This window comes from Pieris napi, chromosome 7, assembly GCF_905475465.1.
Source record: "Pieris napi chromosome 7, ilPieNapi1.2, whole genome shotgun sequence".
Lineage (NCBI taxonomy): Eukaryota > Metazoa > Arthropoda > Insecta > Lepidoptera > Pieridae > Pieris > Pieris napi.
Genome location: NC_062240.1, coordinates 2,365,799 through 2,393,727, shown reverse-complemented (window position 1 = coordinate 2,393,727; position 27,929 = coordinate 2,365,799). Strand labels below are relative to the sequence as shown.

Genomic DNA, 27,929 nt, shown 5'->3' with positions numbered 1-27,929 from the left:
CCAGACTCCTCCTAATTAGTATTTTTTGTGTATGTTCAGTAGGTCTGAGAATGGGTTGCAAACTATTTTTTTGTAATAAATAAACCCCTATACTTTTCACTCTTCTACCACCTACATTTTTAACAGAGATAGAGTACTGAGCCTGGAAAGTAATACATTTTTTTTATAAAGTTTTAGTCTTTAAATTCTCTTTCTGTGTCACTCTTAGTCTGACTTTATGTAGCCGGCACTATTATTTTTCCACCAGTAATCAAACCAACGACGTCTCGAGTTATATGTTATCAAAACACGGAGGTTGAAGAATGAAGAAGAACATTTATTCTAAATCACATTTAAAAGTATATTTTAAATGTAATTTAGCCTATAGCGTTTGGAATTCATATTAAATTTTTAGAAAACATTTTCCTTGTCGTTTTCGTGAACAATATAGCTTGCACTTATTTCTAAATTCGCGACAGCCTACATACAGCCTTTTCCAGTATGTGAAATATGGTGTGAACGACCTTTGCCATTCATAGGTGGTTCAGTTGATTACTAAACGTTAGCGCTTTATGAGATTTTTTGTTCGTCTTTTGACGGTTTATTTATTTTTATGACTTGAAATGAATTTGTATAGTTTGACTTAAAAATGTACAGTATTAAGCATATTTAATCTATAGAGCAGAGTTGGCCTAGTGGCTTCAGCGTACTACTCTCATCCCTGAGGTCGTAGGTTCAATCCCCGGCTGTGCACCAATGTACTTTCTTTTTATGTGCGCATTTAACATTCCCGCGAACGGTGAAGGAAAACATCGTAATCCCGCTTGCCTTAGACCCAAAAAGTCGACGGCGTGTGTCAGGCACAGGCTGATCACCTTTATATTGCCCACATTATTATATTATATAACTCTTTGATGAGCTAACAACCGCTTGCATCTATTAATATGCTTAGCGATATTGACTATCTGATCATAAATCGTCTACGTGATAATACGCTTGAAGTTCCACGGTATTAAACTATTTTTTTAAATTAAACTATCTAGATCGTTATAGAGACGCATTGGTTAGTGTTTGAAACGAAATAAAATTCAACCCCAATACGTATTATGAGACTTTAAATAACTATTATTTATTCACGCTTGTAATGCATACGCAACATATTATTATTATTAACATATACGTAGTATATGTTACAAATGACAAAAAGAGCACAGGCAGCATCCCAGTAGCAGTCGCGATCAAAGAAGGGCTATGAACCAAATTTATTTTGCTTCGTATTAACAGAACTGAAAATTATGTTCTGTACTTAGTTTCCCAACTATTTTAGATCTGGAAAAAGCATCTTAATCGATTTTCACGTTTGGGACTGAAAAAGATTTAAAAAAAGAAACTCAACTTTTGGCTTCCGCCCTCTGTGTATGTCTTTAATGATTCATAATAGGCAAGAAGAATCCGTAATCTGTACTTGATTAGATAAAATTCATTGATAGAAGTTAGAACATTCCCTCTAGGAAGGCTCTCAAAGGAATAGATGTACGGCAGAAAACATACAGTTCCCTGGGGATACATTTATTTTATAAACACGATTACACTACTGTTTAGAAAATAACATTTCCATTCTCATGATTTGGATAAAACCATTAATTATTCGTAAGTATCGTGTAAAATTGAAAAAAACCAAAGTGACGAAGTAAGGGAGGGAAGTAAATCTGTATAATGTGACGACGCGGCCGTGAATAATGTTCTGAACGAGTCACTTAAAATCACTTGTTTACGTCAAACCAGCCTCGTAGTCAGGAATATGAAAGTTTGAGAAAAATACTTTAGTATAAAGAATTATAAAATGTTATTCATGTATAATATACCTTTAAAAGCCTGTTTGGGTTTATAGTAATTAATACTGGATGTCATTTGGAACTGAGATTATGGCTTTGATATACTTATTAGGAAATAATTTAAGTTCCCTTGAAATATAATACATTACTAAAATATATACTAAATATAATATATTACTTAGTTATACAGACGACCTACAAAGATAATGATTTATAAAAATAACTGACATTTCATAAAGGTATAGTGAGGTGCTCATATAAACAAATAATTATGTAATACATATACATTAATATCTAGTAGCCATTCACTGAGTGTGTAAATAAAAATAATTCTAACATGAATTAATTTATTGAGAATATGCCTGATGAGTTTTGGCGTTTTGTATCGAAATTAATAACATTTAACTAAGCTTTACACGTAACTGGCATCAGTTTCTGGTACATCTATACATATTATATAAGATCCTGTTATGTCTGTATGTACGATACGATTATATTTATATAACAGGGGGCAAAAGGGCAGGAGGCTCACCTGATGTTATGTGATACGGCCGCTCATGCACACTCACATAGCCCGAAGGCTCGCAAGCGCGTTTCTGGCCTTTTCAGAATTGGTACGCTCTTTTCTTGAAGGACCCTAATTTGAATTGGTTTGGTGGTTGAGTTTTGTATTCGCCTCAATGTCCGATGATGAAACACACTTCTGATATTAATGCGAACAACTCCATGCGGTAGAAGATGCAGCGACCTCACATCTCTACGCAACGCCAAAGGATCAAGCCACTAGAAACGTGACTGGCTGTCGACGATTCGAATAGCTCTACGTTGAATATGGTCAAGTGGAAGTAGCTGGTACGGGGGAGCTCCCGCTCAGAGGTGAGAACAGGAAGTGGGGCCGAATTTGCGCTTTATGCAGTGGCCCGGAATGAAGTAACGTCGCGCCTTGCTGTACACCGAGCTTCTTTGAGGCTAATTTAGCCTTTCCTTTCAAATATCCGCGAAACTGGACAATATTCGATATGTCAACGCCCGCTAGCTGAAACTTTAAGGAGAGTATTTTCGAAGATTAGAGTAGCAAAGTGTTTACAAACCTACTAAAATTAAATTTAACCCAAAGAAGACACAAGTTTGAATTTAATTTAGGTTACGGAATTCATTATGATTTTATGTCAATTGACTATAATGTAACAATTCTTGTTGAAGAGGTCGAAAATATCTTGCCAAAATCCACCGCAGGAAAGGCACCTTGTACACGCTACTTAATACACACACACATCAATACATATATTCAGAAGAATTCACGTCAAGTTAGTCTACATTTTAACATTAAAAAGAAAGAAAAAAATAATTATAATAGTGAAAGGAGTGGTGTGTTAAACACAGCAAAATCTAAAAGCTCTCGCAGATTAAGGATTATATTTCTCCTAAGTAAAAAGGGGTTTTTAAAATAAACGTAGGAAAATGTGATTTTTAAAAGAATATTTTTGTAAGTAATCCGAATAATGTAGTTGGAGCTGTACGCTTTGTAAGAGGCTTAAAGCGAGTGATCCATTTTTTACTTTAATTTAATAAAATTGCAACGGATGTGTAAATAATAATCTTTATATGCTATAGCAGTGACTTTTATATTTTTGTTTTTGTATGTTCGATTATGTAAGATGTAAGATACTTCAATCAAAATCGTATATCATTAATTCAAGTAACTTTTGACGTTTACTGGCAATTATGAATGCGAGTACAATATTCACTTAGGCTATGTTCAGATGGCAAAAATTTGACGCGCGTTTTCAAATCGTGCGACTAGACATTGTGGTATTTTCATACAACTGTTCACATGAGCGAGCGTTGACGCGCGTTAACGCACGTCAACGCGGCGCTCAGAGAAAAAGTCTCTAGACGCAGGTGATCGCGCGTTGACGCGCGCTTTGATATTAATGTAATGTCCGTTTGCTGTTCAGATGAGCGCGCGCTTTCATCGCGATCGCATGTAATTTTGTTAATTTTCGTAATTATATTTTGTTCTCGCATTTAAAATGAGTGAAATTGAAGATATTGACATCGACTTACTAATCGATGAAGTAGAAAAAAGGCCAGCAAGTTGGAATATAGCAAATTTGTTTAAAATATATAATATAATTTGTATCTTTTTTCAAAATTGGATGAACCCAATGTGTACGTTTTCTTTTTCTATATTTTTCTTTATAATATAACCACAAAATAATAGCCTCTTCCACGTCCATTTTCTACGTTCTACCGAACTAGACTGACGAGTACTCTCGCAACGCGCGTTAGCGCTCATCATCTGAACGCTCTCCAAATTTGATCGCGCGTTGACGCGCGTTTACGCGCGTTACATGTGAACATAGCCTTAGGGTCTGTTTCACAATATACGGATAAGTTCTACATAAGTTCCAAATTAGCTATTTATTACTTCTTGGTAGGATAAACACAATTGTTGCGTTTCACGACTGTCAGATACCGCTATTCGTCACATAATGTCCATCATAAGTTATGAGTCCGATGAATGTCAAATAGCACAATTTATCTTCCAAATAATTTATGTGTTGCATAGCTATTTGGCACTTTATCCATACATTGTGAAACAGACCCTTAGAGAGATAATATTCTCAATCACTATTGACTTAACTTGACCTAATAACCCCTAGATGGGGCAGAGGACGTCCACAGTGAGTCTACATCGCGTTCGGACCACTATTACTAATAAGTAATTACTCTCATTTTCTATGTTCAAAAAGTTCAAACAAACGACTTCGTTTGTGACAGAACACTTGTTCTGAAAGTTAAATATCTATCAGAAAATAATGTTTAATGAATAGAATCTATTTAATCAGTCATCCTTTATTTATAATTTACATTTATCAATGAACATCTCATATTTTATTTTATTGATTTATATCTTAGCACTTGTTACTTAATATAAGATTTAAGCCACACAACAAAGCACGTAGCCAGTTTCTTTCCACAGCCACATTGTATTGGAACTTTTGCCGTAAATTACAAGGTGTTTTTCCAGTCATGGAAGTTCAATATACTCGAAATAAATACGAGTTTAAGTTTAGACGTGGAACTTTGAAATTAATTTGTTGTACTGTTTTCGCTCTTTCTAATTTATAAATAGTTATGGAAAGTTTCATTATGGATGTAGTATGTTGAAACGATTAAAAAAAATCACTTGTGATTTTACACACGAAAGGTATACCTAGTACTTACTCTACCCACGATTAATATCTGTCGCTACTAGTAGCTACTAGTAGTACTAAGACTAGTACTTAGGCTTCGTCCTCGTTATCAGCTCAGGGTATTAAAAAAAAAAATTAATATTATTACACGTATTGCACAAGACATTACAATTTAATGAATTAATATTGTTTCATATAAAATAGTATGATGCTTACGTCATTCCCTTGTTTGTTATAGTAGGGAAAAGTCAATGACACTACTTGTTCGAAATACTAAAATATTTTTACTCGGCCGATCGTCACATGTTTTGTTTCACTCGGATTAAGTTAGAAGCGTTTTTATTTTTATTTATACCCTTTTGTTAATTATATTTGTTAATAGTTACGTATTCAATTTATAATTTTGTAGTGAGTGTTTTATGTAAGGCAAGGTTAGGTATCAGTAGGTTATCAGTCTAACCTCTCTTATTGTTTCCAAACTAATATAATTTCTCCATATCCTACGACTGACAAGTGTTTGCCTTTCTTCTTGGTAAGGATATATCAAAACGAAGTATGTACTTAGGACTTATTATTTTAGTATAAAATTGTGTATCGACCGCCACCGAACCGTTCTTTGTGGTACTGGTCCATTACATCATAATAACACAATATACGGAAAACATTTTTAAAGAACTAAAAACACTAGCAGTTTAAAGGCATATAATATAATATATATAATAAATATATAAAACAAAGTCGTGTTAGTTACACCACTTATAACTCAAGATCGGCTGGACCGATGTTAGTAATATCTTTTTTGGTGGATTCTTCTCTGCTCCAAATAGCAGAATAAGTAATAAAATATCGGAAAAGTTATCGAATAACAATAAATAAATTTTACGAATGCAAACAGCCTGTGGTGCATCTATTGACAAAACTACGCATCATTTTACATTTAATTTGTGTCAGTTCAAGAAATTCCGATCTTGAGTTGAATAAGGAGATGCATAACCAGGCTTTGATCTTGATCGAAGACATCCTCATCAAAAAATATTGTGTATCAGAAAGAGCTTTAACATATAACGTGCTTTATCGCAATATTGGCGCTAGAGAGAAGAAGCCTAATGTGTTAAACTGCCACTCTTCTTTCGCAATGGCAAGCAATAAAACATTTCTGTATTTGCAAAGAAGTTATATTAATGTTATTACCTTAATGAAATCCAAAATTAAGTTTAACTAAAGTTAACACGATATTATTAGACTGTTAGGCGGAACGAAGTTAGCCGGGTCAGCTAATCTATATATGTATATAAAAATGAAACCCGTTTTCCGTTGTCACGACATAACATGAAAACGGCTTGACCGATTTGTCTGATTCTTTTTTTATAATATTCCTTGAAGTACGAGGATGGTTCTTACGGAGAGAAAAATTACGGAAAAAAAAAATGAGTGAAAAAGTCTAAAAACAACACTTTTCTATATTCCCATACAAAATATTCGTAATAATATTTAAAGGCAATTTGAACTTTAATACCATATCATAAAGTTCAAGTGTTAGTGGAGGGTAACTTTTTATTTTTTGACATAATGTATTTTTTGTCTTATCAACTTAATTTTTTTTATCTTACTAGCTAGACCGGTGCCCCGAATAGTAGATAGAATAAGTATTTAAAAAAAATAAAGAATCGACTGTTAGGCGGTACGATGTTCGCCAGGCCAGCTAATAACTAATAAAATAGAATACAGAACTTTAACATAAAAACATACGTACTTAATAATAAAATACATGCGAAGGTAACAATAACAAAAATGTTTCTTACATTAGTTTTGTGTTAAATATTATTATTTTGTTACAGACGTGGTAACTGCTGACAAAGTGATGTAGCGACAGACATCATGGATCAATGGGTGACGGCTGCGAGCTCGCTACTAGCGTTCCTTCTCTACTACAATACGCTTGACGCGGGATTTGTTTACGATGACAGGTAATATATATAATTTTTTTTATATTCATACATTTCCTTATTAAACATGGGTTCCAGGCTGTGTTCAAATGATTTTTTGTATAGCAAAATCCTGAGTAAACCGACATGTCTTTGGGTACGATGTAAAACCGAGACTTTGTGCCAAGTATGACATCTTACTCTTCTACTTTGTCTCGACTGAATCTAACCGTAAGACCAACTAAGTAACTTAAGATACGCGGAAGGCGGCGTTAAGTGTATTGAAAAAGATGCAGAAATCTGAGGTCAAAACTGCCAATGGGATTATAGTAGGCAACCAATTATTCAATCCGTTTTGTGACATTTAAAATAATACGTCAAAAAAATGAAGGTGTTATTTTTTTCTATTCAAAGATGAATTCTGCTTAACTATATAATGATAATGAGCAGTGTTGGCCTAGTGGCTTCAGCGTGCAACCCTCAGGGCGTAGGTTCGATCCTCGGCTGTGCACCAATGGAGTTTCTTTCTATGTGCGCATTTAACATTCGCTCGAACGGTAAGGGAAAACATCGTGAGGAAACCGGCGTGCCTTACACCCAAAAAGTCGAAGGCGTGTGTCTGGCATTGAGATTGATCACCTATTCGCCTATTACATTGAAATGACCATGAAATAGATTCAGAAATCTGAGGCCCAGACCTAAAGAGGTTGTAGCGCCACTGATTTATTGTTTTTTTTATGTAATGATAATAAAACATTTCTGAGTTATTACAGTTGAATGATTAAACTTAAATTTAATCATTTATATAACAAACATATTCACAATATGCCTACTTAAATCTGAAGCGTAATTATTTAAATAACCCTCGATAATTAAAAGGCTTTATTGTATCATTAAGTGCGATTCAAAAGTTACGTAATTTGAGAAAGGATGAAAGCTCGTTAAAATAAATTTGACTTTAATAACAATGATTGTTTTCATAACGTTGCGATGTTAATTGCGAAAGCTAACACAGTTGTCGATTGTAGTAACAACTAACGAGGTATTTCAAGATAATAAGCGATCATATTCGGTATATCATATATTTTATTGTTCCTATGACTATGAATTATGTTCATCGCTGGCTTTGTGTGTTCGATCTCTGCCTGACCAATGGTTTTATGCGGTTAAGATAATATTTTTGTAAATAATTTTAAAGCTCTTATTCAAACGATATTATATAGAACCTTCTCCATTCGCTTTCATTTCATCGTTTCTCCGCCATAGATTTCCCATCATGTTTGTAAATATGTCCTTCCATCGCCTATGTGGTCGTCTTCTACCACGATTTTCGTAACGGAAACACGGTGACGATAATCGGCCCAATACTTTCTTCAGGCATAAGAGGTGCACACATAAGCCAATAGGCCAACACTGTTCAGACTGTAAAGTACTATCTATTTATATATATAAAGTGTTGGTAAAACTGTATTTAATTGAAGATATTTATTATTTAGTTTTTAGTACCAATCAACTCTAAACTATTAATACTTTGAAGAAACCCACGTGCTTGCCAAATTCTTCATCAATTTAGGTAGATCCGCGGATTATTTCGTATCTTACGGTTACGAAATAGTTACGTTCTTACATTACGAATCACCTCCTTGAAGGCTTCTCAGCTCTGGAAAGGATCAAAGAGCAAGGTCATGTCTATGGCATGTCATTCATAATCAGGCGAGCCAAATCTATTTGATATTCTTACTAGCTTAATAGTCTTATACATATATCGTTCTTTTATTTATTTATAAAATATTGCCAACGTTTGGCACACTGATACATTGGTACAAGAAAAATAAAATACAAGATTTAATGTGACAAGCATGAAAACTATAAAAACTAAAGGAAGATTAATTTCAAAGTGTGAGGGAAGCAACTATGGATATCCAGATCTAGTTCGTTTATCAGATTGCTCAATCTAGATATCACCAAGCTTTGGCCAAAACGCTTTCTTCTGAAAGCAGGGATAAAGTCATTGCTTACTTAAATGTCATTACTTGGCGGCGTCCATGCGTCGGGTTGTCTCTGTCCCTAAAATATAATTAATAGGGATTAATAGGGGGCCGATGGCTGACCATGCGTCATACTAGTGAACGGGTGCTACTTGTGGTGACTGGTCGTACTTGAATTCGTGTATGCGGTTATGTTAGTTGTTTCGACTATGTGTCTGCGTGTTGTTCCCACGAGAATGTAAGTGCATGCTCCTATTTCACCATGCCTTCTGCTGATAGAGAACAAGTCTTTGTTTTTTTTAAATTACTTAATGTGTCATGTGGAACATGGTGTAATGGTTGCAGCTCCTTACAAACGTTGTGTAAAAAAATGGCGATTAAAAAGAGTGGCGGAGAGTTTATTGCCAGTTCTCCTCTACCGTTCTACGTCCTGGATTTGAGAACTGGCAACAAATGTAAAATTAGAAGCATTCATATGTATTTCTTTACTGACAAGTCATGTGTACATTATGTTACCTATATGATTAAATATTTTTTTTACTTTAAAGGGATGCCTGGGGTATCAAACAACCTGATTCTTATAAATCTTAAATGCAAACAATATATCAATTAATTTTCTTCTTGTATAAATAAATATTTTTCAAGTTATACTTCTTTAGGCGCGTTATGAAAAATTGATGAGAGTGAAATTTTACAATGCGCGCGCACCGTGACACAAGATTAACAGAATGAAGTTGCCCACGGAAGATGCTACGGCATTGAACATAATTTAAAAACAACATTCAAATAATAATAGAATTTATGTTACACTTAATGTAAGAGAATAATAATACATATTTATTTATGTAATTTTTCAAATGTAAACTGAACTGTATTGACTATAATGACTCCTTTTCCAGTCTTTGATTATTTAATTGTAATTAACTATTTGCATGCAATCAAAAACTATTTTTAATAATACAAAAGAAGTATAACTTCTTATGCGCGTACATAAGTACACGCACCCTTTTTTTATTACGGGATTATTTGTAACTTTATGTTTTCCATATATCAAAAGCATATTGAAGGCATTACAGTAGCATTATTATAGTTTCAAATTGTATTATTGTTGCACAGGCACCTCAGTCAGAGTATTGACATATGCAGGCTATTTGCTAACATCACTACATATTGAGTGGTAAGTGCATCTCAAGGCAGTGCATCTGGCTGGTTGATATGCAGCTACTTATGAGGCTTACTGTGATGTCGTCTCCATAATCCGCTTTGCAAGCGCCGCCGGGATTACTGTATAAGTTTTGCATTTCCATCATATTATTTACATTTTAATTAATTACTCCGTGGCTGGTTTCGAGATAAGCCGGTATAGTTTTGTGATTCATACTCAAAATAGTAAGAATTAATTCGATACCTTATAAATAAGTTCCGTGTGTAGTTAAAAAAATATAATTTAATAGTATAAAGAGTCCTAGATGACGTTTTACTTGAATAAAAATATAGATTAAGTAAATAGTAAATAGTATATCTCTATATATATATAAAATTCTCGTGTCACAATGTTCCCATACTTCTCGGAAACGGCTCGACCGATTCTTATGAAATTTTGTATGCATATTCAGTCTGAGAATCGGCTACTATCTATCTTTCAAACCCTTAAGTGATAAGGGGTGTCCACTCAAAAAAAAAGTATTTTAATTTTTAGACACATTTTTTTGTTTTTATTTTTTTATGATACAACATACAGAAATACATACAACCCTTAATTTTCACCCCTCTACGATCAACCCCTATTTTTTATTATAGTAGATAGTCATTTTTATTGAACTAAAAAAATGTTTCCTCGAAATAATATACATGGCAAAACCCGACCCAACCCGACTTCACCATCCATGGTTGCTTTGTATATCCGACTTTTTAACATTCATCCATTCTATATGGTAAACCCCCTAAGTATTTTCTTTCGTTTCTTGTCATTACAAAGAGCAGTGTTGGCCTAGTGGCTTCAGCATGCGTCTCTCACACCTGAGGTCGTAGGTTTGATCCCCGGCTGTGCACCAATGGACTTTCTTTCTATGTGCGCATTTAACATTTGCTCAAACGGTGAAGGAAAACATCGCGAGGAAACCGACATGTCTTAGACCCAAAAAGTCGACGGCGTGTGTCAGGCACTGAAGGCTTATCACCTACTGGCCTATTATATTTAAAAATGATCATGAAACAGATTCAGAAATCTGAGGCCAAGACTTAAAGAGGTTATAGCGCCACTGATTTCTTTATTTATTGGAACGAAGTTCCTTATCGCGCGTTGTGAAAGGGGGCTAGACGGAAAAAATTCTTACGAAAAGTTGTCACGACACTTTTTTGGTATTTGCTATTGTAATACACCGGTTCTCGTCCGATCACCGAAGTTAAGCAACGTCGGGCGAGGTCAGTACTTGGATGGGTGACCGCCTGAGAACACCTCGTGATGTTGGCTTTTTTTTTTCGTCGTAAGATTGGTGTCGAGAAAATCTATCATACTGTTATGATACCATTAATCGAAAGGAATTTCGTTCCATCCGGGTGTCCCTTGACACCTCTAAAGTTTTTTTTCTTGTTATAACGTCCACTTTTTACCCACACTGCTCACGTATCTTACTATTACTTCCACTATCCTATCCATTTTAATATGTATAAAATATATTTGTTATGTAAATGGCATCCCCATTATAGGGATACAGAGCTGATTTGATTTCCACATATCAAAGAAGGAAATAATAACACACAAAGTTTGTCTAGTCAATCGAATGTCACGTTACGCTAAATTACATCACGCAAGATAAACACGGAATCGATCAGATGTGATCACATCTCTTTGTTGTCTCTGCTTTCTCACTGATTCTATAGGAAATAAAAATAAACTATGTTATTTGTAGTCTATCGGCGTAGTGCCGTAAATCCGGGCCGTATTCTCGCTGTAATAAATTTCTTTGCACAATAATGATCGTTGAACTTTGTCCTGTACCACTGCAAACCACTCCAGTGTTTCGTAATTGAAGCCTTACGTGACGACGCGCCGCAGCTGCCCGCAACTTTCTCTTGGAGTTTTCTGAACTTTATCTCAATCTAAGTTTGGGAAATGAAACTAGTTTTTATTGAAACCATTCCGGAAATCATGCATTTTTGTTGGACTTCTCCGGACTGTTATAAAACGATCTTTGTTATTCCAGACGTACAAAAACAAGCTTTAAGACTATTGGAATAATATCGAAAACAAATATTGAAATCTACATTGTAATGTAAATAACATGTCAGCCCTGCGATTCTGTAACTCGATGGTTGGCATTCGGAAAAGGTGGGAGCTTGTAGTTTATTGTTTATCAAAATGCCAAATCATAAAATGACTGCTTCACGACTGATTTGAGAGCGACCGCCTATGCGAAAACCGCTGTGTGAGTTCGAAAAGTGAGTTACAGAATCGCAGGGCAGTTTATAGAAAACACTTTTTTACCGGATTGAAGTTATGTATTATTATAAACTTATAATTATTGACATATTTTTCTTCAGCTGTGATACTTTTTGACATTCAACACCTATGTCTTCAGTCACCGTGACCACGCACGCTGTAAAGCACGCACGTCGGTTTTTTTTAAATAGTGTAAAATAATTATAAGTTTTTAATAATACACAACTTCAATCCGGTAAAAAAGTGTTTTCTTTAAATGTGTAAAATTTATGTTAATAAAAGACAATACTATGTCAGTTTATAAATTATTTGCCAAAAAGAACAGACTGGTGCCATTTTGAAGACTATTCGAGGATCGAAATTTTCGTATATCAATATAGCAAAGCAAAATCTCAAAGTACAAAGTAGTTTCATTTAGCGTCACAAAGGGTTTCAGTTTTAATGAAAGAACGATTTCACCGTGTCCGGCAAATTCTATTTTCAGTCGTTCAAGTATTATTAGTCCGAAATAAAAGTCGTTTATGAACAAAATACTCAGTAAAGTTTTTATGTAAATACTATGAAGGGATAGGCGTCTTATTCACAATTTGCAATACAATAGCTGAATTTTAGGGATGATTTTTCCTCTTCGCATAGTAAGCACGGTTTGGCCCATAAAAATATATTATTCAATTGGCTATTTACTGGATCCAAATCTAAAATGAAGGTACATATAAGGGATCAATAGGTAAATTTTCCGATTGTTGAATAATAAATATGCTCTCTGCACGTACGGGGTGGTAATAAAAATATCATAAGATTGAAGAAGGTGATTCTGTTAATAACTGTTCCATTCTATTTCTATTCTGTAAATAGAAGCTAAAACTATGCCGAACCTAGTAAAGTGCAAGGTCATCTACCTTTTTTCTCGAAGCCTACGTAACTTTTTTTTGGAGCGTAATGTCAATAGTAGAGTAGTCTCCGGATGTTGAAGTGAGATCTAATTACTTTTTGTGTCGTGGCAACATTTTACAAGAAAATAATTTTGGTGGGTTCATTTGCATAAAATATTAACTACGCTGCTAGAATCGATTATTGACAACTTGGTTTACGGGTAATCTACTACGTGATATAAATCTCTATTTTATCTAAGTTTCTGAGTTGCTAGTAAATAAAAATGGCGCTACAACCTTTTTAGGTCTGGGCCTCATATTTTTGAATCTGTTTCACGATCAATTTTTTTTATCTAATAGTAGGTGATCAGCCTCCTGTGCCTGACCCACGCCGTCGACTTTTTGTGTCTAAGACATGTCGGTTTCCTCACGATATTTCCTTCACCGTTCGAGCGAATTTTATATGCGCACATAGAAAGAAAGTCCATTGGTGCAAAGTCGGGGCGATCGAACCTACGACCTCAGTGACGAGAGTCGCACGCTGAAGCCGCTAGGCCAACACTCCTCACTGAGTTGCTACTATATATAATAAAATATTAGTTACTAATAGTCGAACGTAAGGAAATGTAATCTAAAATTTTCACTGTTGGTTACACTTATTAATATTCAAGGCTTAATTTAACGAAAGTTTTAACAGTCTCGGATAAAAGGGGTCTGTTTGAACGTCATGTAAAATAGGATTTTATCTTACATTATTTCCACATATCCGATTATCCTAATATTATATTGAAATGTTTGCAAAGTTTATTTAAATAAGGAATGAACTTAACAAGACTTTTTTACAAAAATAAACGTATTATTCTCATAAAGTTTAATGTTCTGTAATGGTTCAAATATGGAACGCAAAGTATTTTTAAAAATAAATATTTATATAATTAATGAAACCCCAGGTTCTCGTTACCTCAGATATCTGCTTTGTGATTTTTTTCTAGTCAAGTAGTTGATGAACCTTCTGTGCCTGATACACGCCGTCGACATTTTGGGTCAAAGGCATGCCGATTTTCTCACGATGTTTTCCTTTCCTGTGCGAGTGTTAACACACAACGTCCATTGGCGGGGTTCAAACGAGTGACGTGAGAGGCATACTTCTACTATGCCATCACTGCTCAGATAGTACTGTGTATGACTCCTCGGTTTGATTATAATTACTAAGTCTTTATTTATTTCCAACCTTACGAATTAAGTATTCACAATACTATTAAAATATATATATTATCTATATATATAAAAAGAAAATGGTGTTCGTTTGAGGCTCTTTCACGCTTAAACCACTGATCGTATCGACATGAAACTACCACCATTCGATGCAAAATTTTTCCTAGATGGTTTATGGCTATTTATTTTTTTAATTCCAACGTTCCTTCATTTTTTTATTTCTGTTTTACTTTTATGAAAAATTTTCCCGCTAATAAAAACAAAAGAGGCTTCCTAGAACCGCAAAACGTCAACATCTGTTAAAAACTCGATTTTCGAAATATTTCAATTTTCTTAGCGGGAAGTTAAAAAGAAGAATAATAAAAATATGAAAAAAAATAAAATAATGAAACATAAAATTTATTTTAATTCGTCCAGCAAAGCGGGCGCGAAACGGCTAGTATATATATATATATATATATATATATATATATAAAATTGAATTTAGAATGTAGGTATTATATAAAGTTTAGTGTTAGGTTAGGTCTTTAGTGTAGAGCTGGATCTTGGATATAGGCTTCCTTCAGCTACTTGAAACTTCCATAATTGTAGTAGTGCGTCACGCTCCGAAATCGTTTCATACTCCATTATGTTATTCTTAAATGTCTTCTTGATTAAGAAAAATACATATATTATCAATGAAATAGACGCAGGGTAATCAGAAGGAACTAAGGTAAACAATTTTTAATACATTAAAATTACGCGAGATAAAGTACCTTAACCAACTTAATACAGATGTTTATCTGTTTACCTAACCTAAAAAATTAGGCTATTTTTGGAGCTTTTATTTACGTATTATCAATTATTTAATATCATAGTTCCTTATTGTAGCAGTAATTAGAAAATTTATTTTAAATTATTCATAATAATATTAATTAAAAAAAACCACTAGAACATTTAAAAGTTTGGTCTTTATGCAGTGTTATATTTCAGCACTGTAAAAGTTTTAAAAATACTTCTCTTTGTAGTTGGACAATAATTAAAGTTCGGTTTCAAGACATAGTGACCACATAATACAAAATCCAATAATCGTCAAGAACCGGAAATCAAAGCTATAGGATATGGAAACTAAGGTTTATTTATCTATTCGGTATCCCTATCACAAACCCACAATTCTATCGTGATTTTTATAAGTGTAAGTTTTATACAAACATTTTTAAATTGAGTAATGTTGAGGCAGTTGAATTTCACTGTTCTTTTTATTTGTTCTAACTCCAATCACCCGGGGGAGATAGCTTTATAGAATCCACTGTATTTAAGTTCCTAGTTAATTTGTTTTTCCTATTTTAATTCAAAAACGTTTAAATAAGCTCGTCCGAAATTATTTTTCCTCTAGTTAAAAATACCACGCGACGAACTTAATCCCGTGGGGCAACGGGGTATGAGGCAAGGTGTTCTTACAAGGGATCTTTACCTTCCAATGCGAAACAATGATTGTTTCGATATGAATTTAATTACTACCGTTACGTTCATGTAAGTGTATTTCCAAAAGAATAAAGAGATAGTTATTATAAATAACGATTTACATAAAATAGATAAAGATCTAATATATAAAATTCTCGTGTCACAATGTTCGTTCCCATACTCCTCCGAAACGGCTCGATCGATTATTATGTTTTTTATATGCACATTAAGTAAGTCTGAGAATCGGCTACTATCTATCATTCAAACCACTAAGTGATAAGGGGTGTCCACCCCTTTTTTATTTTTTAGACAATTTTTTTTGTTTTTATTTTTTATATGATACAGCATACAAAAATACGTACAACCCTTAATTTTTATCTACCCTACGATCAACCCCTATTTTTTATTTAGTTTATATAGAGAAAAATTCACAGAACAACCTAAAAAGTTTTCATTCCGGAAAACCGAACAGTCTCTGGGGTAGCATAGCAAAATGTTCCATGTTAGTATAGTACTAAATGGTAGGCTAAGTAAAATCACATTTAGGAGAAACGAAGTTGGCGGGGGCAGCTAGTATTACATAAAAATATGAAACGGTTGCTGTTTTGAGCTGTCTTACTAGAGCACATCCTGTCCTTATTTCCAACTTCGTGTAAAAAACGTGGAATGTATCCTAGATTTTTCATAGACTACCTGAAATATGCATATATCTTATCCGCGTGGCATCTGTTCACGCCTAAATTCAGATTTTTCTGATTCTGTTTAATAAACATGCCATATTGCCTGTAGGACATTCAGCGTCGGTTTCATTTGTATTCTTTAATTGCCATTTTCGGCCGTCGAAGGTTTTATAATAATGTTTTCCGTCACAGTATAAGGCATATACGCACATAAACCCTTTTCTACCAAGCTTCGAACGGACGTTCTCAGGGTCTTGTTTGTTTTAACCACTTGACGAGATGGAATCCGACATCATAGATAGGCTAACACTACACAAATGTGCGTATCATGTTTAATTATAAATTAAACAAAGACCTTGAATATAAATGTCAGCGACGAATTATACACCTAATATTAACTACATATCCATAATGGTCTAATTAGTCGTTTAATATAATTGATGTAAGTTAAACGTTAATTTAATAAAAGTATTACCGTCACGGCATTTAATCTAGTAATGAAACCTACGTGACAAAAGTCGTTTTGAGCAATTCCCATGGCATTTTACGCCAACTGTCACGATTATCTACCGATTTCGGTGTCTTTTAATATAATAGTCACGAAAACTAGCCATAAATTTTGAAGTTGAAACTAACGTTAGAGACATTGACATGTATAGTATGTTTGAAAACTCTTTTTTAAGTATTTTATTTAGATTAATCAAGGCCAAAAGTAGACCAACAAAAGATTACTTCTAAGCCAACATTGAAAAATGTGCTATAGGTACCTTCTAAAAGTGAAAACGCTGACAAGGCCGAGCCCTCTGGCAATATGAGTTTCTATTCGGCGGTACCATTTAACAATAGATGAGCTCACTCCCCGTTGGCCCTTGTTGTACAAAAAAAAACGTGTGCGTTATGTACACGCGTTAGAAGTTATGCTCATTTGGCGTAACACGATAAAAATCTTTTCAAAAATTTAATCTTTCTCCTTATTCTAGGTTTGTAGAAAAAACGACACTAACAATAGAAAAAATTTACTCTCATAATTTTTCCCTAACGCACCAAAAGTAAAACTTAAAAAAAAACTAAAATGTCGAGTATAGCTAACTTTAGGGTGTCCATTTTTTGTGACGGTGTGCGTGCGCATTGTAAAAATTTACTCTCATCATTTTTCACTAATGCGCCAAAAGAAGTATAACTTCAAAAATGTAATATATTTTAAGCAAGTTATTCGGGGTTGGTATAAATTATAAAGATATTTAAAGACTTAATTACTTATATAAACTGCAATGGACTAAATAAATGGGGTGAGATGAGATTGGGATAAGTGTCGCGCCCGGTACGACGTCTGAATGCGAACTAACATAAGTGAATATAATAAAATATGTATAATGAAAATGAATGCACTAGCAAATCGTATTGCATGGTGTCGTTTACATTGAAATACCTGTACGGTTTTAAACCGTACACAGGTTATCCGTCTACTACTACTAGACGCACTAGACGCACTTGCGTTAAGCGATTATAACCTAGCGAAGAAGGGTGTTAATATACATGAAAGGTAACATTTCATTATTTCTTTGCAGACGGGCGATACTCTCGAACCCAGATGTCATCGGACATACACCGATTAAGGCGCTATTTGAAAATGACTTTTGGGGAACACCGCTCACTGATCCTGGGTCCCACGGCTCGTACAGACCGCTGTGCGTCGCAACGTATCGTCTCAATTACGCATTCAGCGGATTCAAACCCTGGAGTTACCATCTCCTCAATGTGTTCTTCCATTCGACGGCCACTGCACTTGTCGTGATAACAGCAAAGCGGCTGTTACCCACATATTGCATGAAAGTGGGGACTGTGGTTACCGGTTTGACCTTCGCCTCACATCCAATCCACACTGAAGCCGTCGCTGGAGTTGTGGGTAGAGCCGACCTGGCCGCATGCAACTTTTTTCTACTGAGCTTCCTCTTATACACGGAACATTTGAGAATCAGAAATAGGAGCCATCGTCGACAATGTAGGGACAGTTACAAACAAATTCTCACGCGACATCTGGACGCTGAAGATTTTCGTCTAAGTTGTCACGGACTCGTACAACAATTATTGATTAGTGTTAGGAAATTGTTGAAGGCTGGTAAATCTGGACCCCTGAAAGTGTTTAATGTGTGTGAAGTTAGCGTGGGGCCCGTGCAACTCAATAAGTGTCATTGTAACGGGTGTGCAAGTGAAGATACAGGTGAATTCTTACAATGGTGCACTTTAGTGGGGACACTTTTGTTCGCGACTGCTGCGACGTTGTGCAAGGAGCCGGCTATTATGGTGGTGCCTCTTTGCATAATATACGACTTCTTGAGAGATATTCGACAGGACGAGACGTTTTCAAAGGTAAGATGTAAAATTCTCTTTTATAGATATTAGATTTACGTTCCGGGGATATTGGATGTATTATTTGACTAAAAGGTGTCATAAAACCATTTGATATCGTATATCACGGTTCGAAATTGAAGGGTTTTTGTTTCGGGGTTTAAAGGTCGGGATATGGATATCAACTTTTATTCCCTTTGAGACCTACTTTGTGTAATATGATATACTAAGTATTTTATATATTTTGCACCCGCTACTTTCCTTTTACTATATACGGAGATTATACTATAGTATAGTAGTATATAAAATAGGTTATATTATATACTATTCAGAGTAGTGTAGGCCTAGTGGCTTCAGCGTGCGACTCTCATCCCTTAGGTCGTAGATTCGATTCCCGGCTGTGCACCAATGGACTTTCTTTCTATGTGCGCATTTAACATTGGCTGTAACGGTGAAGGAAAACATAGTAAGGAAACCACCGTGTCTTAGACCTGAAAAACCGACGTGTGTCAGGCACAGGAGGCTGATCACCTACTTGCCTATTAGATTGACAAATGATCATGAAACATATAGAGAAATCGGAGGCCCAGACCTAAAAAAGGTTGTAGCGCCACTGATTTATTTTTAATATAAAATATACTCATATCTATACAGATACTTGCACATATTATAATAGTGTACTACACATTTAAATAAAACTTCTTTATCGACTATAAACGCAATCTCTCGCTGTTCACGATTGGTCTTAAAACTCGAACCTTAATGATGTAATAAATTTCGCGTTAAATAAATATGGCATGTTATATATAAAATTGCATAAAGGTATTATCACTAATACCATTCGGGAACTATTAGCGAAACGGAACTACCTTCATAATCCTTCTAATCCAATTTGTATCTCTGAACGTCTTGATTGTTTTGAAGTCGTGGTTAGAAGTTTGATTAGATGACGGCTGCTAAAGTTCTCTTATTTATCTGTAAATAACCTGACAATTCGTTACAATTAAAGTAAATCTGATTTAGTAATTTAATGAATTTATAATAGCTTAATAGAATAATACCTGTCTACTTGAAATAGCGATTTGGATTGCTATATAAATATATACCCCGTCAACCTGGTATACACGGGCAATCAAAGGCTGAGCATAGATGTTATCAAGTCTTATCATATTAAATTCAAAATAATATTATATATATTTCGATAATGTTAATTCACTCGTTGAGTTATTCTACAACTGATAGGCTAAAGATATCAGAACAAACAGCACTGAAATTAGTACCAACCAAATCATTCCACTATCGCTTAGTCTTTTTTTAACTATTGTTCTGGATACAAGTCAATTAGCTAAACTACTTTTTTTATAATTATCGAAATTGGGTTGCCAGTAAAAAAAACAAAATAAATAATATAAAACCTTCAGGCAACACCAAGAGCATTAAAAAAGGACAGGTATATAATTAAATTAAATTTTTGGACATGGATATGCAGATGATATTACGTGGGTCTCGCTTAATGAGAATTTCTACCATATTTGTAAAATTAATTAACTGCCCGTTGAAGTACTTAGAATGTAAAGTATATTTATCCAACTGACCTAAAAAGAAAGGTTTAAGCATAATATTTGTTGAATAAAAATAAATTTTACTAATTTAATTTTGTACTCCACCAAAAGCATTTCGTTACACGTTTCATATTTCGCATTAACGACAATTGACGATTATTTAAATGATTGATTTGCTCCAGTTCAGAGAGAGTTTCTTGCCAGTGTTTCTTGCCCACCCTACGCTCTACGCCCTTGACTTGCGATCTGGTAGTAAATGTAATTTAGAATCAATGTAAATTCTATATTGCTTTCTGATATTTTTGTCTTTTTGTTTCTTTAGTTTTTTCTATTATATCTAACAAAACACAAAACTCTTTAACAAATGCAAATAAACATATCATAATTTAAAATAACAGTTTTAATCAACAGTCAATCAGCAGGTTGATACGTTGATGTATAATGTATGTGCGTGTTCTTCCTACCATAATGTAAGTGCGTGCTCCTATTTCACCATGTCTACTGCTGATAAAGGACAAATCTTTGTTTTTTTTATGATTAATTAACTATTCATTATTTAATGTCACGTGGAACATGGTGTAATGGTTGCAGCTCCTTACAAACATTTTGTAAAACAAAACACTTGGTGATTAAAAAGAATGGCGTAGAGTTTATTGCCAGTTCTTCTCTCCTGTTCTACGCCTTTGATTTGAGAAATGGCAGTAAATGTAAAATTGAAAGAATTTAAGATGTATGTGTACCTACATTGTGTTACCTAAATTAATGATTTTGAATTTGAATGATTATGATAATTTCTAAGTTATTATGAGTAATTCTGTGTTTGTTTTCTCTGTTTAATATGCCTACGCATGGGTTCTCAACTAGAGTATTAGTTCAACCGAGTCAACAATCTTGTTCAAATAAGGACCGTTTCTTGTTGGGTAGGGTAAATGCTACCGCTTTCGCATGTTAAGTATCTTAGGGTAGAGAAATTAGTCCAAACGTCAAAGTGTAATACAATATAATTATAGCCAGTGTTAAGTAGTAGATCGGTTGGAAGATATTTATAGAAACAATAGTGGTACTGTTTTACGTAATTATTTTACAATACTACACTATCTATTTTTTATTTAACATTTCCTTAATGAAATAATTAGGAAGGAAACGGGCGCAATCGCGTTCAAGCAATCTCTTCCAGGCACCAAACAAGCACTGAAAGGAAAAATAAATTATGTAACAAAAACTACAACTTGTATCACTAGAAATAACTATCGAGAAAACATTAACAAATTGGATGATGAAAAATCGCTTGATGGGTCATAATAATTAATTTTAATGTTCCAATTAACACTCCATATACGATGTTTGTTCGATTGTGAATACTGAAGCCATTATAACCCAGATTAAGTGGGCGAAAGATTGCCATTAAATGAAGCATTACACTGCGCAAGCAATTAATACATGAAAGCATTTTTATACTTGTTACTTATACTACATATATATCATACGGTCCCGTTGCTAATTGGATTTCAATTGATACATTTTGCACAATTTTGAAAAAACTTTTTTAGGTCTGGGCCTCAGATTTCTGTATTTGCTTCATGATTAAGCAAGCAAGCAAGTAGGTGATCAGCTTTCTGTGCTTGACACACGCTTGGGCTCATGATGTTTTCCTTCACCGTACCGTACCGTCATAGATTAAAGTTCATTGGCGCACAGCACATAGAACCTACAATATCAGGGATTAGAATCGCACGCTGAGGCTACTAACCTATACATACAAAGAAAGTTTAAGAATTAATACAATACTTACTAAAGCAATACTTGTTTTGGTTTGGCATCATTTGACAAACTGATGTATTGAATTGAATGGAAGACTTATGTCCTAACAAAAGATAATCACTTATGTTTAATATGGCTTTTGCCACATGAGAGATTTTCACAATTAATATACTAAATAAGATTAATCGAGTATGGTAATGATCAATTTAGTAAAGAAAATGGTGGTTTATATGTAAAATAATATTGTGTCATACTATAAAACTTTGAAGAATTTATTCGTCTTGATATTCCAAAGGAAGTTCCTTGTTATAGACGCTCGTTTGGTAGAACTATGCCAATGACTTTTTATTTTCTTCGCATCTGTGAATACTTTAGGTTCGACCTTATTCAACATACAATGGCCCAATAGTAGCGTTTTATTGCCAAAGCTTTCGCAAGTTTATGCCATCTCATGCAATAAAGTGATAAAACAGTTAGCTTCAACGTTACCAAACTGTATATCGCACAAATAAAACAAACATCAAAACACAAAGTTTCTGAATGTTTTGTTATTTTTACGGTCAAGTATAGGTAATGATGTTTAGTGAATAAAAGTTATTTAAAGGTCTTAAATAACTAACTAACCCCGCTGGCTCCGTGACCCAACAAGTGTCTTGGTCTCCCAAATGACAATCTTCCTGTCCTGTGCCATCTCTCCCCCTGCCAAATGCCGGAGCAGGTCCTCCACTCCCCAGCGGTACCTAGACCAACCTACTGGACTCCGACCACTGGCCTTCTTCACCGCTCGATCTTGGCCCATGCACTCAAGTTACCCCAGTAAACGATAAAGTCGATAGCTATTTCTTAATTATAAATTTAATTAAAATTTGACTAGTATAAAATATTTCTATTCAATCCTTAGTTGAAAGGACCTCTTCACGAGTCTTTTCCAGACTATTCCATTTTCCTCTATCTTTCGCCAAGTCTATCTAAAATTCTCTCTCTGATTGGTCACATTTTGAATAATATTAAAAAAAGAAATGAACAATAGTTTGTTACTTAATATGAACCTATTTTTTGTAAATTGTCTCTTCACTAAGGCATCTTTGAACATTAACTAATAAGTAAGTCTAACTAACTTGACTAATAAATAATAAAGCTATTTAAGCCCTTTGGAGTAGAAACTCTTGTGCCGTGGGGTTCAAGTGTACACTGTACATGAGTTAATTAAAGATTTAAGTTGGCGCCTGGTAGATATAGGTATATACCCTAGTACCGCTGACCCCAGAACAAGAAGTATCGCAATACACAGGATAATAGGAAAGGAAGGAAGGAAATACTGCCACCTTTAAAGGTAAAACTGCCACATTGACCAAAGGGACGTACACAATGGCAGATGCACAGAAGGAATTCAAAACCACGACAGGATTGAATGTCGTGCCACTAATTTTCGATATAATTTTTTCTCAAAAAACTGTTTTAAACATGTACCATGTACGACTAATTGTTATCTAATTACCCACAACACAGGGACTCCCTAGTGTGGGGACTAGCGATATATGGATTTTGTCACAAATATTTTGCCATAAATAAAGTTTTTATTTATTTTAACATCCCCTGACTATATTGTACGTTACTCATAATAATTGTAGCTTTGCCTAAATTAGTATCGATTCGGGAGGGCTTGCTCACAGCTCATTTACTCTGCATAAAATTAGGACCTCGCGGGTGGCCGATATTTCTCCTATCTTGAATACTAAAGCTCTGTAGCTTTCAACATTAAATTAACATTTGGGCTTTTTCTCGTCTCACCCGGCACTCGTCCCGAGTATATTTCAGTGGTCGCGTAATTTGTGGCTCGTAAATGTTCTGAAATTGGTCATCCCTTTGGTTGAGGTGAATTTATGACCTCCTCGGTCGGCCTGTCGAAAGGGGAATTAATAAGGCCCCCCTAATGGTGAAACGTACCCTTACCATCAATTTGAATGTCCCAAGATTGCCCTGGACCAGTAAAACGGGCGTCTGCCTGTGAAATATATCACTCGAGCTATTTTTCATGTTATCCGAGTAAATTGAATTCTTTTGTTGCAAAGAGCTTAAAAAGATTCTCAATTTGTGTACAAAACGTCTTTTATACGTGCTAGTATAAAACATATCTCTTTAGATAATATGAAACGATATAATGATAATAAACCACGCTGTGTTTTATTTTATTGATAAAAGCTTGCCAACGCCCGGCACACAGATACATTGATAAAAGAACCACAATATACAATTTTTAATGTGACAAGCTTATAGGCATACATGACGCGAAGAGATAATTCAAATATTAAACAAAACAATTAAAATTACTAAAACTAAACGAACATCGATTTCAAAGTGTGAAGGGAGAAACTATAGATATCCAGACCTAGCTCGTTTTGTGATTGCATAAGAAACATTGAATGCAGCAAGATATCTCGTACACGTTATTAAATTTTAAATGCAGTAGTCATACTTCAAATCAAAAGTCCATATGGAAATTCACTTAAATTTGAATTTCGAATAGAAGTATGTTAAGTATTTAATATATCTGTATAACCCAATGCTTCAGTGAAATTTGACTAAAGATTTCATATACCTTACAATTCTTTACATGCGTGCGCTAACGTTGAATGAACCGTGTTCGTGAATAGATGTCAAAGAGATGCAGCTTGTGAAATGAAACTTGATTTTTAAATGAAACAAAAATGTCTCTTTGAAAACTCGATGGCGTACGACATCGAGGAAGGACGTTTATTAACGGCTGTGTTTCTGCGCTGCTCGTTTCCGCTCTTTTGTGATTGCTCACGCCATCTTTGAATGGGAACATACGTGGACGACCGACCTTTTAGAGTATTAAAGTGCTTTGTGGTTAGTTACATCTTGGGGAGCGTGAATGACACATATAAACAAATGAATGCTACTTAGTGTACGTGAAGAGAGTGCTTGAATAATAATGATATTGGCAATTATTATGTGATTTGTAATGATTGCAGCTACTTATACTTACTTATGTTGTAAAAACAAAAGATTGGCGAACAAAAACAGTAGCGAAGTGTGTCTTGTACTACTGTACGTTCTTCTCATCAGTTCTACGCTATGAATTTGGAATTTTATATATAAATTACATTATTACCTACATAAACAAATATTATTTTTATAAAATAATGTTATACTTTATTAAGCTAATGATGATAATGTTACTTTATGGGCATCAAGATTGACCCGATTAACCTTGCAAACTTATAAAATAGCGTATAAACTATTTCTATACCATAAACAATATAAAACAAATATTTTTTCAACTGTTTTAAATGTTAAAAATTGTCCTATTGTGTTACTACTACATGAATTATTTCTTTTAATATCCTAGCATTGTAGGCAAATGTAAGGAAAAGTACTAAAATGTACACAATAACATTTATTCGTATTTAGCTAATTCCAAAAGAAATGCGGCATAAAGGTCTATAAATTTTGTCAATAGCTATTATACGACTGTGTTGGGGTGCGAAAATATGGAAGCATGGGGGACTTCACAGCTCTTTGATTTAGGGCAGCCAAAAGATAGTGAATAAATGGAATTGACGCGAGATTTTATACATGATTAGAATGTATTAGAACTAAAAAGAGATATGTTATTCGTTTCCAACACACAAATATAGAGTACTTACAATATTTATACATACTAACAATAATAAAAAACAGAATATTAAAACAAATTTTTAAAGTTTAATCCCTGTGGCAGTGTACCTTGCCTTTAGGTCAAATATTATATCTAATAATCTTAATCAACTTCTTAAAACAAAAACTTGCATCGGATTTTATAGATTATTCAGCAATATATACTCCGATTCCTGAAGGTTTAGGATTTTTAATGTAATAGGAGGCAAACGGGCAGGAGGCTAAGTGATACCGCCGCCCATGGACGCTCCCATTCCCATAAGACATCACTTTTAAGAATTTGTACGCTCTTTTCTTGAAGGACCCTAAGTCGAATTGGTTCGAAATACTTCAGTGGGCAGTTTGTTCCACACAGTGATGGTGTGCGGCAACGCTCAGTTGTGGAACGACAAACGTCGAGGTTATACGGATGGTATTTTGTATTCTTCCTTGACGTCCGATGATGAAACTCAGCTGCAGGCATAAGTCCGACCAACTCCTCTGAACACTCTCCATGGTAAATGCAGTAGAAGATGCAGAAATATTATGTTCTTGCTAGTAGGTGCATAAATACTTGACAATGATAGAACTATTTATATTTTTGTTAGATAATTTACATTAGTAGGTAATAAAATAATTGCGTGATGCTATATTCAACTTGTCTTGAGATATTAAGATTTTTGTGATAAAAATAAAATTATTATAAGAACAATCTATATAACATTATTGAATAAACTTTAAATATTCAGTTTAATAATTATAAAACTAAAACATAGCTAATAACTGATGAAATACATATGAAAAACAGTTTAATTAAAATGACGTTGACCAATTTTGATTCTCATATTTGATAGTTGTGGTTGCACTTCCTGGAATACTTGAAATTGTTGTATTTTCAATACAATTCAGTTCATATTTATATAACGCGTATATATGTCCCGAATTTATTTGAGCCTTTTAGAATCTTTGTGTCAAATGACATGCAAGGACGAATACTTTGTGTCTCATCCAAAGTTTTACATCCATGTAGTACACAGCTGGCAGTAATCCGAGCGGACGTAACTATACAGAATCCAGCGTAACTAAATAGAAAATTCCATTATTCTTTCCAAGATATGGCCTAATGCTTTTTTAGTTTTGCCATTGGTTTATACAGAGCCTGGAAAATCAAAACCTATTAAAATTTATTAAACAATCCATCCTCTTAAATTAATCATTTTATAGTGTTATAGCTACTTTCTCTTTGTATTAAACAATGTGTCAGAAAGAGACAAATGAGTATTTATAGCTAAAGATCCGGACGTAAGGTTGAATGAAGGTCACGCGTTGGCTACGCGAAGTATTTTTTTTATTTAATTTTGATAATTTTGAAAATATTCATAATATTGAGTCAAGTTTATATAAAATAACAACCAAAAACAATATATAATTCATATTACCATAACATACCATATTACAAGAAATAAATTAAGTTTGTTTTATATTTGACATAACTTAGCAATTTTGCTTAGTTTGAATCTCTTCAAAAAAATTTTTTTAACTAAAAGTTTTAAAATTTCAATGCGATAATAAATCCGATTTAATCCAGAACAATTTATTACTCAAATTCAACTGTGAACTATAGTAAAATAATGTAATCAAGTAATTTAAGTTGATATGTCCTGTGTGACCTAGTTAACGGTGAAAAGCTGCGTCGTGTGAAAAGTCAATAAAGTTGGAAGCTTTTAACTACAACAAATAATTATGACTTAGCATATCATTCAAATGTCTTATAAAGCAAGAATATAGCTCTTTTAAGCTGCATAGTAAAAATAAAAGTATAAGTTTATGGGACTTTCTTCTTTCCATCCGTGCATTTATGGAATTTTCTTCCTATGTGCACAATTCACAGTGCTCGGTCGGTAAAGATTTTCATTTATTTAAAAAGCTTTGCCAACGGGGATTTTAATAAAAGCTTACATACAGGAATACACAAAAATAATCGTACATCCTTTAACATGAATTCTTACAAACTAAAT

The 27,929-nt window shown here is 34.1% G+C and overlaps 1 protein-coding gene across 1 annotated transcript in view; it reads left to right on the top strand.

The window, feature by feature from the left end:
* Positions 1-27,929, top strand: part of LOC125051160 (protein O-mannosyl-transferase TMTC1-like) — a 94,556-nt gene that overhangs the window by 7,215 nt on the left and 59,412 nt on the right. The window contains exons 2-3 of the mRNA XM_047651335.1: positions 6,853-6,981; positions 18,148-18,949. Coding sequence (XP_047507291.1) covers positions 6,893-6,981; positions 18,148-18,949 — 891 coding nt within the window. The 5' untranslated portion in view covers positions 6,853-6,892. The remainder of the gene's footprint in view (positions 1-6,852; positions 6,982-18,147; positions 18,950-27,929) is intronic.